Source organism: Mastigoproctus giganteus, chromosome 13 (genome assembly GCF_048544385.1).
Source record: "Mastigoproctus giganteus isolate SK-2022 chromosome 13, ASM4854438v1, whole genome shotgun sequence".
Classification (NCBI taxonomy): Eukaryota; Metazoa; Arthropoda; class Arachnida; order Uropygi; family Thelyphonidae; genus Mastigoproctus; species Mastigoproctus giganteus.
In genome coordinates, this window is record NC_143587.1 from 50,541,077 (window position 1) to 50,555,780 (window position 14,704).

Genomic DNA, 14,704 nt, shown 5'->3' on the forward strand with positions numbered 1-14,704 from the left:
TCTCTTCCAATTCTTTGTGTCTTAATCTAATGGATTTTAATTACACTTTGAGTTGTTCCTGCTATGAAAGTTGTTTTTGTTTTCTCTCCATTCTTTGTAATTCTCGGCGTTCCCTCATTTAGGTCTGTAGCACGTGCAATACGCATGGTCTTTCATTTCGCTCAAAGCGTTTCACAATTTCATATTTTTTCTCTATCGACAGAGGCGGACTGGCCATAAGCCTTACCCGGGAAATCCCGGTGGGCCGGAGAACGGTGTGATTTTGGCCATAAACCATAGTACGAGGCCACTGTAAATTTTCCCGAGTACGAATTTTTGATCCAGTCCGCCTCTGTTTATCGATATTGCTTTTTTTTTTCTCTCTCTGAATCTGCAATGTCTTCGCCAGGACGCTTCCTTTTCACACCTTTTAAGTATTTTACTCATTTTTAGGGAATAAAGCACAATTACAAAACGAGGAGGCACGCTTAATACACATAAACAAAGCTGTGCGCGTATAGCAACTGAATAAACAACACCGTAAAGGCCGTGATACACTATTAACACCACATTTTACTAAAGCACATTTCTGGGGGTTACTACCATAACCCCCAGAAACAATAAAAACAATTTCCAGTTTCGTTTCTTCTAGTGGAATCTGTTATAAACTGATAGTAAACTCCATATAATTGCATTTGCGATTATATCGATAGCTGGAATTGTGTTGGTTTTTACGTTATTATGGTGAAATGTGTTTCCCCTTCACTGATATAAAACACATAAATACATTTTCAGAATCTTCTTCATTCCTATCGTGTTGCATTCGGTTGGGGTGATTCCGCGTTCGACTGCCATTTCTTGTAAACATAAAGGCGAATCGTGCATAAGCGAATTCGGTTCGTGTTATATAAGATAACGTTCCTCTATTTATAAATCGTGTATGATCGAATTCGTGTAATGTAAACACGTGTTATACGAGGACCGACTGTACTTTTTAACCCAAGCACTGTACTAAGTACTATAGGTTCTAATACCTCTCGTGTTTGGGGTTCACATAAAAAAATAAATAATAAATTCATCCATATTATGTCAAATATTAATTAATTTCTTGTTAATTATTATGCAGCCATTGTTTATTTTTATCGCAATATCCTATTTTTCGTGAAAAAGTTCAATAAAAAGAAAGGCAAATTACAAAGTTGCACAAGAGCAATGCAATTGTAGGTGTAGTCAACAGTGCTCTAAACATGCACTGTTCACTATACCTTTGGAACCTTAATATAATGCAATATCAGAAAACTGGAATAACATCTTCTTTGCACAGAAATGTACACCATAAAAAGTCAGTGAACTTAATGAGCTCTTGTTATATTAGATAAGTACAACAGTTATGATTAGCTAACATGAGTAGTGATTAGTTGCTTTGTTTAGGTATGTTCTCAAATGCATAGTTTTTTTACCCCCTCCCTTTTATATGAAAATAGGCAAACAAAAAGTTATTAGAACCTAAAGTGTTTAGCCTTACACTTGGGTTAAATGTTGAGAAGACAGAAGATACTTATTGACATTGGATTAGAATTTCTGTAGATCGTAATTTTTTGGGAAATATGCAAAGGCCCAGAGAGCAGAATTAGAAAATATAAATGAGGAAGAGGAAAAGTTAGTTCTGCGAGTTTGGAGCTGGACAGAATTCTTATTACAGGAAGGATGAATTATCCTTATTCATCCTTCTGTCAGAAGAGAACAGAAGGCATTGAGTGGACTGTGAAGAGTTAAAAAAAAAAAAAAAAAAAAAAAGGTAAACTACAGCCATTATCAACCCACTGCAGGATGGAAGCCTCCTCAACAATTCATGCTGAGGGAAATGAACCATAATCTGCCACACTGGTCCAGTGTGGGTTGGCAGATCCACCGTATTCAGCAATCAGGGGAGCTTGAACCCCGGTCTACTCAAAGAGGGTGTGCTATTGCACTCTTTCTCATGACCACTCGGCTATGGAGGCCGGTACAGTGTTAATAAGTGAGCTTTATAGAACCATCAGGTTTTAACAGGTCGATGGACAGAAACTGTGGCCAGTAGCTTTGATAACAGACTAGAAGGCTCAGCTGTCACTTGGACAAGAAGCAAGTTTTCTACTCTTAGTGTGTTCAAAATTGAGTTTGAGTTGATTGATAATTGCATTAAAATTGTAGTGAGCTTTAGTGTAAGTAGAAAATGAAGCTGTAGATTTAGATACAAGCCATTTGCAATATGCTACATATTGCATTTGCATCTTGAGCATCTTTAGCATATTTATTAGAAAACCAAGGTTTAGACAAAGGAAAATTTTAGAGTGAAATATGAAACAAAGGATTTCATTTCTACAAGATTAATTTTGCTGATATAATCTGAGCAAACATCAGGATTGGAAGATTTAAAACAGTAATCCATCCAAGGAAAAGAGGGATGGAAGTCATGTGAATCATCACATTCTTGTAATGCTAAACAACATGAGGCCAATAATGACTATGATTTAGAGTTTCTGTTGGAGAAGAGACCATCACCAAGTTACAGTCTGAGGGACCTAGACTACTACTAACATTGACTGTGTACTTGGAGGGTTGTTGGTGAGGAAGAGATCAAGAGTGTTGAGCATGTGGTTTGGATTGTCTGGCATTCTGGTGGGTAAACGAACAAGTTGTATAAGGTAATTAGGAATCACAAAAGCCTAGGAATCTTGACCAGCAGAAAACTGAAGCCAGGTGGATCTGTGAACTTTAAAACACAAGGAAAATTGCCTCACCATTAGGAAAGTTAGATTGGAGAAAGTCAAGTTTCAAGGAAAGGAAGTCAAAATGTTCTCAGTGATTTGTAGAGTTAAGGAGACCAATAAAAGCAACAAATGAATTTGACAGAATGGGATAAAGAGGATTTAAGTCAGAGGAAATACAAAAGAAGAGATTGCTGATTAGGAGGTCTATGAAAAGGAATATCAGAGTAGACATATGCAATGCAATGCACAAGTACTACTTTTAAAGTGAAAGGAATCATAGAGAAAATAATTAAGGCAACTGAGATGAGTGATGGTTGTGGTAATTTTTAATTGAGATTCTATCAGAAAAAGCAAGGTCTGGAAGATTGTAAGTAGAAATCGACATCATTGCAGTTGGAACTGAGACTGCATATATATATATATATATGAAATGAATGAGAAAGTTTTTTGGAGGTTTAGATCTTTTTGCATATATGTTTTTTCTATTAGTTTGGCTATTCATGATGCATTCAGTAGATAAGGTAGAGGTGGGGGGACATATGAAATTTTTGGATATGCCATACACTTAGCAAGAATATACCCAGCTCCTTTACATAACCTGGCAGTGTCTCCTGCATGCACACTACTCGGGCTCTATTTACTGGCTGGCAGAATAGAAGTAGTGAGATTATGTACTAGCTAATCTGGATGCATCCCAGAGAGAGTAACCATTAGATTTGGTCCAGTGGACTATCAATTAGCCAGCTAACAAAAACTTTTAAAGTTGTACCCTTAAAATGTAAGGAAAATTGGATCTTGCCATGATGCCCATGGTACCTCAAAAGATATGATTTATACTGCATGATAAAAGAGATGGGGATTGCTGGAGCTGTGCTATGTAGGCTAATCATGGGTTTCACCACTTCGAGTCTCTGGTAAGCCAATTCGGAACGAGCAACCCACTATGTGTTATTGGAGGCTTAAAGTGGGTTTCACCACTTCAAGCCTCCAGTAAATCTCTGGTAAACCAAGCAGGAATGAACAACCCTCTATGTTACTAGCTCTATCACCTCTCATCAGCACCAGCTGATAAGGGGTGATGGGGCTAGTAACATAGAGGGTTGCTCATTCCTGCTTGTGATGTTGGATGTCATACCTCACATTGTTGCTGACCTTGCGCATGGGGATATACACACAATTACTAATAGCCCAATCATTGCAGAGGTGTAGAAAGAGGATTTGATTGTGAGAAAAAGATTGAAATTTGCCAAAATTTGGTCTGATCAATTTGTAAATGGGAATTACAAATTATTTGTAAATTGTAAATGAGCAGTGTCCATTGATTACCACTCTCTGTCTTCTCCCACTCAACCATCCCTTTATCCATAGCAGCAATTTGCTTCCAGTGCCACACTGCTCCAATTTGTGCAGCAGTCTTCCATGTGCAACAGTATCAAAAGCCTTTTTAAGATCCAAATATATGATATCAAAGTTATTCTTTGCATCCAGTTCCTTTGTGACCACATAGTATCCAATCAAATTGGTCAGACAAGACTTACTCTTAATAAAACCATGCTGTGTCTGGGCTGTAACTGAAGTCTTGTCTAGATGATCCTGCAGTGCTTCTTTAACCAGTGCCTCCATTTTCCTTTGCCTCCAGGGAAAGTTAACTTTGCCTCCAGGGAAAGTTAATTTCCCTGGAACAGAAGTTAAACTAACAGGTCTATAATTACTTGTGTCGCCCCTTGATCCTCCTCTGATATGTCAGCTGTATTGTGAATAGTTGAAATTGTGTCACTTCATCTTCATGTTTTCTTGTCTCTTTCATATGCACTACAGTCATTTGAGTAAATGATAGGATGCATATCAGAAAGAAAATGTGGATTTGTGATGCTTTTTATTTTTAGTTGAGAAAGCAGAAAAATCCAGCTTACAAAAAGTCAATTAGTAAAGTGATTGCTGGCTTCCTCCTGATCATGGGAATTAAAAATGGGCATTGATTGGCATAAACCCTGTGGTTCATCTTTGTTATTAGTGGTGCAACTGATATAGATAAATTGTGGAATGGCAACATATGCTGAGTGGCCACCTCATTATGTACACTACCTTTTTCATGAAATGAAATGAAGCACTCCTTTAGTAATTGCATCATGTGTTTGTGCCATGCAATATAAAGCAAGTGTTTAAATGTGCTATAGTAGTCTGCCATACATGCCACTATGATTATCTCAGAAACTTCAACTCTGCTGAAGTTTTCATGATAACTTTGTCTTGCATTGAGATTGGTCCAATAACCAAATAACATCCACCAAATGGTAAATCTGTGATTAGAAAGAGCTCGTTGGTGCAAGAAGTCAATGAGGCTGACAAGACGTGCAGGGTAACAAAAAAGCCTAGTCAGTCAAATAGCAAACAGTACAACAGTGGTAACCATTGGCATTTCAGATTTCATAACATGTCATACCTCATTGTGGATGGGGTATGACATGTTCTGAACTGGGTTTCATTCCTCTCAGCAACACCATCACTGGATGATTAGAAAAACATAATTTTGTTGGCTTCCTCCAACAAATCATTGGTATTAAAAAAAAAAAAAAACATTGATTGGAATAAATCCTTTAGTCAATTTCTATTATTCATGGTGCAGCTGATTGGTCACTGATTATCCTGTTACTTATCCCTAGCAGAATGAGCCTGTGGATCCATCCTGCCAGATCTAAACAGTGCAGGTGATAGTGGCAGTGTTAATGGTAACGGTGTGTTTTCGTAGTGCACATTTTGCTCTTGAATCCAGCAGTACAATTTGGACTACAGGTTATCTGAAAACTATTTCCAACCCAGTGCATCTTTCATAGCTGCAATTTTGTCATCTATGAATGTGTTCTTCCAACAGGATAATGTTCCATGTCACAAGGCTAGAATCAAACTGAACTGGTTTCAGGACTATAAGAATGAATTCAGTCTGCTGCAGTGGCCTCCCCAATCTCCAGGTCTTAGTACAAATGCATAGCTGCCAACTCTCTGAATTTATGATTGTAACCATCTTCTTTCATTCGATTTGACCTATCTCCTTCTCACTGTCATACTAGTTAGTGGCATAGAGTTTCTCTGTCTTTTTCTTTTCACAAAAAATAATGAAACCATGTTAAAATTGGGTTTCTTTTTTTTTTTTTTTTTTTTTGTGAGTTTCTGCTTATTTTTGTTAAAAAATTTGCTGTCAGGTGTGGTCTCCTTGTTGCAAAATAGGAACATGGGATAATAGCAGTATTCTCTATTATGTTCAATAATTTTATAGTACTTGTAAAGCAAAGCTAATTAACAGTTTTTAATTGAGGTGCCAAATAACTACTACCTAAACTTTTATAAGACACATAATAAGTAAAATTTTCCACTTATTGTGAAATCTGAACAAGGTAACATAGTTTGCCTTATGGACTGTATGTAGATGTGATTTTTTAATTTCAATGTACAGTTAAACAGTGTAATTAGATATTGGCAAACAAATAAGCATAAGGATAGCATGTAGTACATAGAAAGAAATGTAAAAATAGATATAGCATTAATAGTAACTATGCTGTCATACATGCCAAATGTTTATTTGCTTCTTTTGTCATAGATTATAATCATATTCTAAGTTGTGTTACTCAGAAATATGTTTCCTGAGAGCAAAATAGCAGAAAAATATGGTTGTAGAAAAACAAAAACAACAGGCATTATTAATGAAAGGATAGGGAATAGGGAAAGAAGAGGTAGTGATGATTGTGAAAAATGGAGCATTTTTGATTACTGCATATGGCAATAATCAAAGTGATTCCAAGCTAATCCCATTGTGGTGACCTTTTGTAATAATAATAAAGGGAAATCAAAAGCAGCTTGCTCTCAGTGCCAACATTGGAAGGTGACATTAAGGGTACTACATCGGACATCTTTTGAACAACCTGAAAGCATGCAGAATTCCTTCAAAAAAAAACTGTCTGCCACTTAGTGTTGATAATGTGCCTGCTGTGGTAGGCTTAAACTAGAATAGCAGGGGTATTAAAAGAGGAGATTAAGCACTTAGTGGTAATAGGTTGTCTTTATCATCTTAGTAATTTGTGTACTGAAAAGGGAGCTGCTAAAGAGCTTGAGAAATCAGTTTGATTCACAATATTGTGTTCAAAGAAGATTTTGGCAATGTACCCATTTTATCAATTTATTATTATTTGATTAACCCTACCAAATTGTTGTTGTTGTTGTTATTTGGTTTTTAGGAGCATTAGCAACTAAGGCCATATTGCTCCGGGATATGCGGTGGTCATTCCCCGACCTTTCCGCATCCTCCGTATTTGGTGGTGATGGGCTCGAACCCCGGTCTAATCAAGAAGCATGTGCTACGCATTGCTGCTCCTTCCCACCTGGCTACGGAGGCGCCCCCTACCAAATACAAAACTTACTATAAATCATTCATCAGGATTCAAAATACATTCATTACATTGAGTCTTTTTCATCAGAGCTATGGGTTTGCAAGTAAAGCAAGTAGGGGTAGAGGCCATATTAATAAAAATAATGATCCTGTCATAAATATATTCTTTTTTAACATCAGTCCTTAGTATCATAAAAAATAAATAAAAGCAACATTGAATATAGTAAAATAGCTATTATGTAACTTTTTTATTTATAATTTTTTTATATATAATTATTGTATAGGTTCTTGAATGTGCTGCACAAGATATCGAAGCTTCAAACAGTGATAACAGTTCAGTGTATGGAATGGTATGTATTGTACATTAACAAAATTCTGTATTCAGGATAATTACAACTCACCTTAGAGTTTCAAAAATTTATTCCAGATAGACATCAGCAGGAAAGAAGACAAATTACACTACAATTGTTTTAATTGAGACAAAAGTTATTATAAAAGAGGGTTTGTAAATAGTCATCTGTTCTTATATCATAGTGATGGAGGTTTTATTTATGATTACAGCCTACCTTTAATTAGCATTTAGAGTTATGTTAACACCCTTCCGTAGCCGAGTGGGCAGGAGCAGGAGTGCAGTAGCACACGCTCTTTGAGTAGACCAGGGTTCAAGCCCATGACTGCTGAATACGGTCGATCTGCCAACCCGCACTGGACCAGCGTGGCAGATTATGGTCCATTTCCCTCAGCATGAATTGTTGAGGAGGCTTCCATCCTGCAGTGGGTTGATAATGGCTGCACTTTACTTTTTTTTTTTTTTTACCTGAAAACAGTTAACATAGAATACCAATAATTTGTTTAATCTGAATCAGCAAAATAAATGAAAGTTGCACAAAAATAGCTCATTTAGAGGTATAAAAGGAAGTGTGAAAAGTAGGGAATATGTAGCAGTGTAACACAAGACTTCAGTTGAACCCAATGTGTGACTCAAAGTATTCTGTAGTGCTTTAAAACTTGCACCCTTACATGAGGAAGAAGGCTGCCAAACAGTCACTATTATACATAATTCTGAGAGTCCAGAAATTTACATATGCTGACAGCCAGATCATATGCTGCACCTTCTTATATGCTATCATTATACTATGAATGACTAGTATGATATAGTTGATCACCCAAGTGCAAACTAACATAAACAAGAATTAAGGTGTAATATCCACACCCCACAGAGGAATGGTTGAATTTTTGTGATACTAGACAATAGATGACTCTTGATAATCAATTCTTGTCACCTAGTATAGTACCATCATTTTGCTTAATAGGGACTTGAAGTGGTCCATGCATGTTTTGCTTCCAGAGCAAAGCCCTGATCTCTTCAGTCATGCAATTCAAATCGTGGGTTTTGAGCTTATGACAGATTTTTCCGAGACTCAAGATTCCTTATTCCTTTTTTATAACTTTATCCCCCTTTCATGGGGGTAAAGTTTTAAAACAAATTTTTATAGGCAAGCCTTGAGATAGTCCACTGGTTAGAACCTATTGGTAATGGCCTAGCAGGCACTCAGATGAACTAGTGATTAATCTTGCTGTTTCTGCTCTGCCTGTTGTGACTGGAGGTAGTCCAAGTAGTCAGTATAGAGGACCCTGCTTGTTAAGGAATTGAGTATACATACCTGCCAGCTCATCCAATATAGTTTGAAGTTTTAATTAGATGTGCCTTCCAGTTTTTCGATAAGTTGAGCCTTCTTAGTTTTTCAGTCAAGTTTGTTATTTTTCAAATGTGCAGATGTATTATTTTTTTTAAATTGCAGACATACTGAATTTATGTGCCTAGAAAAATACATTATTTGCAATTTGGCATGCATTTGCTAATAGGGAGGGCTACCGCCCAGCTGATGAGAAGCCAATAAGCTTTGAAACAATGGGCCTGGTGGTGTCTCAGATTTATAAATATATAGTAGGTTCTGTATAGATAGTTAGTATAGTGACATACACATTTAATTTGACCTATATATTTATTCTGTTTATTGATGTAAGTAAAGGCTAGATTAAAAATTAATGACTGGCAAACATTTAAGTACATTTTTATTATAAGTGCATTAAAATAGCATTTTTCATTTAAAATTAGTGTGTAAATTTGATATTTCTGCTTTTTTTTTTAACAAGTTTAAAATTAAAAATGTTCTTTTAATTTTCTAGTTTACTTATCATATGTATTTCATTATATGAGCATTTTGATGCTGGTTTTCAATATTTATATTAAATTTGTTTGTTATTAATATTTTTAATTTCCAAATTATGGATAAATGTTTAGTTCTGTTTAATGTTAAGATTCTTAGCAAAGCTTATTATCTTAGTACTCACTTCTAGATCTGTATTGGTTAGGGTTAAATTTACATAAAGGAAAGTAAAAAGAGTAAAAGTTATATTAATAGTCCAATTATATTAATTAATTTAAAAACATGTCTCTAGGAAGAGGAAGTGCACCACTTTTTCCTGGTTGTCATTTATAAAATGATGAAGAAGATTCGTATGTTTGAAAAACCAAGTGCTGCTGGATGAGAAGCTTTCGATATTGTCGTCATCAGTTGTTTTTTAAATTAATTAATCTATTAATATAATTGGGAACTTTTACTTTATACTTTTATTCTCTTCACTTTCCTTTATGTAAATTTAACTCTAACCAATACAGATCTAGAGGTGAGTACTAAGATAATAAGCTTTGCTAAGAATCTTAATAGATAATCAACAGTACTTAAAGCTTTCAGCTGTAAAATTAGTCATTAGCTCTGTTTAAAGTTGATAATTTTCAAAATTTAGGTGCTGTTGAAATTTCATAATACAATATAATGAATTTAAAATTAATGAGGATTTGTGTATACAAAAAAATTTTTTGTTAACCCCTAGTAACGGGGAAGGGAATGAAACGGTACTCTTAAAATAATGGCTTCATTTATTTAAATTGCAGTATTTGGAAACTAGGCACCTGCAAGGAGGTGTGTAAGGTTTTGAATGGAATGAGTAAGACATCACACACACATGAGGGGGTATGAATTTAAATTGACAAAGGATGGTTGCAGGATAAATGTGTAGAAATTTGCTTTCAGATAGCAGGTACTTGATTGTTGGAACAAACTTCTAACTGGTGCTGTGGAAGTGAGTAGCTTGAATAAATTTAAGGAGGAACTAGATAAATTATTAGTGGGGTTGAACGGGTGACGTGGGATAGTGTGGGTTTTTTTTTTTTTTTTGCTATTGCTGATATAAGCTTGCTTTCCTGCATTATTTGCTACTACTAAATCATGATTTGGTTACTGTCCACTAAATGGCACTATTTTCTACACTTTGATAGCAACATATACTTCTTTGTTCTTTGACTGGATATTAGTACATTTGCTTTTATTATTTGATTATTGTGAAATGTAATGGAAAAATAATATAGCTGAGCTTTCCTTGTGTAATTGGTTTTCTGGTTGCTTTTATAACATTGATTTTTGTAATGAAAAGCAGATAGTTGTGATTCAGAAATGAAAATCTGTGTTAGCAAAAAAAAAAAAAAAAAAAAAAAAAGTACTTGTGTGCAAAATTTAAGGACCATTCAGGTTTTCACCTGTAGCTTCTCATCGGAGTTGCCTGGATATGGGAAAAGCATACCAAAGGGACTTCTTGAGGTACAGAAATGATGAAGGAAACAACACCAACACAACAACGGAAACAAAACGGTACAGAGGGACTTTATTCAAAAATGGCAACATAGCACTGGCTGCCATGATACAGATGCATCACTGCCAAAGATGGAACAAAGGGAAGAGGTGGTCCTCAGTAGGAGACATCGACATTAGTGTCGATGCAGGCTTTGCACCACCTGTCCATACTTAGAACAATGTTGTTCTAAGTATGGACAGGTACAATGCAGAGTACAGTACAGTAGCATAGCAGTCATCTTATTTGAAGATGTTGGTTTGAAAGTTCTCTGTAGGGATGTATCTCTCTCTTGTATTGTAATTTTGGTTATGTTTGCACTGTAAGCATGAATTCTGAACAGATGGTGCTTAAATTGAATGGTGGATGAGAATTAAACCATCCCTATCAGAGTGTTCAAGTATTTCCCTATGTGCATGGCAGTTGGTTTGGATTGGACAATAAAAAAAAAAATGTTATTAAGGTGGGAGTACAGACATAAAAAAATAATAATAAATAAAAAACAAGGCTATTATAGTTTGACCACGTAGGAAAGAACTTGCACAGTATGACAGTTGCATACAAGGAGATGCCATATCAGAATTTTGCATGCATATTTATGTATGGAATCAAATTGAAAGTAAACAAACATTCCCAGCTTATTCATGACATATTCACTTGGGCAGTTCCTTTTATGTAAGCCATGCCCCAAAGTTCTTTTATAAATGTTCAAGCTAAAGTGGTTAATAAAGTTGTACTGTGGTAACTAATTTGAGAAATAGTCTAGCAGTAAATAGTGCTAATGAATGTAGTAGTCTCTCACCAAATTTAAGTGAATTAATTTGACTCCAAAATTTTATAATTAATATTTTTAAAAATGTATGATTTTGGCAGCCTGTTTGAAACATTGTTGTATTGCATACCTAACAATTTTTATGAAATTTTTTCTTTAAATTTACAGAAATATCTACATTAGTGTTTCATTTTTCATATTGTAGAGCAGAGTATAATCCATACTTCATTAAAGTATATGATTAAAGTATATTGATTAAAAAGCAAAAAAGCATTAAGGCATAATGATTAAAGTATATTGTGTGTACACCACAGTTATAGCATAATCCCATCACCTTTGGTCGAATAGACTGAATAAAAATTGAATAACAAGTTTTGTTATACTGAATTATTAATACTATAATTAAAAGTTTCATTTTTAATATTTCATAGATATATTGCAATGGTTATTCTGCTTTAAATTTTATTTATTTACTACACATTACAGGAAATTACAGTGTGTAATGTAATAGATATCACAAATTTAAATAATACGTTCTAAAATAGCATGTGAAACTTTAAATTAATAAAAATAAATAATAACATCAAATCACAGAATATAAAACAAGTGATGTTCCCAGAGAGCAGCTATAATTACATGAATAACACCATTCTGCATGGTTTTTGATGTTTGCACACTAATAGCTGTTTTTAACTGTCTTTTACACTGATTTCAGAATTGTTATTTGTTCTTTTCTATCATGTACTGTTTTTTCAACAATCTCTTAAGTTGGTGTGATGAGTTGTATTATTGAATGTATAAAGTTATGAATAAATGCTGGGAATTTGTAAACTAAATCTTCACATATTGGCAACATTGTTTTCAGTCTTGTTATTTGACCTTGAGTGCTCCATGCAGCAGTGTTTATCAATGTCGGTTCAATTTATTTTTGAGGTTATCATGTCAAACTTGTGCTGAAAAGTGAGCAAAATGTTTTCATGCATGTTTGTTTGAACAATGTGAACTTATTTTGTTATACAGCAGACTCGATTAACCGGGACACTTCAAGACTCCAAATAAAAAAAAAAAAAAAAAAAAAAATCAGCCAGAAATCATAAAATTCAAGTAATAACCAGAATAGGTATAAACAGATGCTTTGCAAGTTGTAAATAAGCGACAAGTAGCATTATAAGTTGTCATTGGGAGATTAGTATACCTATTATCTTGCAACCCCCACTGTCTTCACACCCACCCTTCAAAAAAAAAAAAAAAAAAAAAAAAAGAAACCGAATGTTTAGTTTGTTTTAGTGCGTTGCATCGATTGTTGCGTTCCGTTGCGCCGCAAAAAGACAAATTTTGTTTCGTTATTTATGTCAGGGGTGTCGGATTTTTTTTTTTTTTTTTTTTGTTTAGAAATTGCAGAAATGATGGGTAAATGCAAAACAAAAAGAAATTGTAACCCAGTGAGGGAATTTATGTTATAATGGTTTATCAAGTTTAATAAGTGTAATATGGAGGGACAATCTCTCATATTCTGTTATAAATTTGGTCTTAAATAATAAAGGAAAATGAGTAAAACAAGAAGGAACTTTGAACTGAGTTTGTATTAATAGACTCATTTAGGTAATTTCTATTACTGTTGATAATTTTATTTATGAATTTTAGTCCTTGCAGACATCTAATTTCAATGGTTTTTAAGTAATATTTATGAAAGTAAGTGTTGTAATGATTGTTATTATAGTTGTAAATTTTATCCTGATATAATATGTATTTAAAGATGAAATATGTATTTAAAGATTCTAGCTTGAATTTTTCCTAATTTACCTATGAAGTAAATGTGTGACAAATTGGTTATCCATACATTGTGGTGAATTTAATAGTTTAAAATACTATACATGTGAAAAGTATATCAGTTAAAGCTGAATTAGGCAAATCTCTTAATAAAATCTAACTTTCTATATGCTCGAAAAGTCATATTATAAATGTGCGTGTGAAAAGAAAAATGATAACAGAAAACAATACCTAAGTTTCGTTTATAAAATAATCTTGCAAATTATTTATAGAAAGGACTTATAGCACTGATTATTTTCATTATTAATTAAATTTTAGCAAGAGCTTACGTTTTATACGATACTCGCCTCTTAATCCGTATGGTTCAAAGACAAAGAATTTAAAATGAAAGTAAAGTTAAAAATGCCCCAAAGAAAAAGGAGTGCACTTGTCTTTACTTAGATTGTTATGCATGATTAAACCTGTGATGTGAACTGAGTAACCAAGAGGCTTAACAGAAGACTTTCGTAAAATGTCATCAGTTTTACGAAAGTCCACAATTCTTATTAACGCGAGACATTTCAGATTTAATAATCACATATATAAACAAAGATATGGGCTTCCTATGGGATTGGGTTTATTGGCCCCACTTTCTGAAATTACTTAGCTGCCATTTAAAATCAAATTTTAGATTCTTTTCCATCAGACATCAAATTATTCATCGACCCAATTTTCCTAGATCTTGTTGCAGTAACTCACCCTGATAACTTTTGTTAACTACCCTGCTAACTTTTGTATCATCTGCAAACTTAGACATTAAGCCTGATATACCTTCATCAAAATCATTGATAAATATTGAAAACAACAATGCACCCAGCACTGAACCCCGGGGAACTCCACTAATAACATTAGTTCATGAAGAGCAGTGCCCACTTTTAACCACTTTCTGTCTTCTTCCACTTAACCATTCCTTTATCCATAGCAGTAACTTGCCCTTAATGCCACATTGCTCCAGTTTGTACAGCAGTCTTTTATGTTCAACAGTATCAAAAGCCTTCCTGAAATCTAAGTATATGATGACAAAATTATTTTTTTGCATCCAGTTCCTTGGTCACTGGATCATAGTAACCTATAAGATTGGTTAAACAAGACTGCTCCTTGACAAATCCATCCATGCTGTGATTGCAGTATAATTGCATGCCCACCCAAATGGTCCTGCGTTACGTCTTTAACCAGTGATTCCATTATTTTTCCTGGAACAGACATTAAGCTAACAGGTCTCTAATTACTCATGTCTCCTTTTGATCCCCGTTTATGAATTGGGGATATATTTGCACATCTGCAGTTTATAGGACCTTCCCTGAATGCTTTCATAAT

At 34.4% G+C, this 14,704-nt stretch overlaps 1 protein-coding gene across 1 annotated transcript in view; it reads left to right on the plus strand.

Moving 5' to 3' along the window:
• Pi3K92E (phosphatidylinositol 3-kinase 92E) overlaps positions 1-14,704 on the plus strand; it is a 251,963-nt gene that overhangs the window by 135,410 nt on the left and 101,849 nt on the right. Inside the window, exon 9 of the mRNA XM_090388098.1 lies at positions 7,398-7,463. Within this exon, the coding sequence (XP_090244224.1) occupies positions 7,398-7,463 (66 nt within the window). The remainder of the gene's footprint in view (positions 1-7,397; positions 7,464-14,704) is intronic.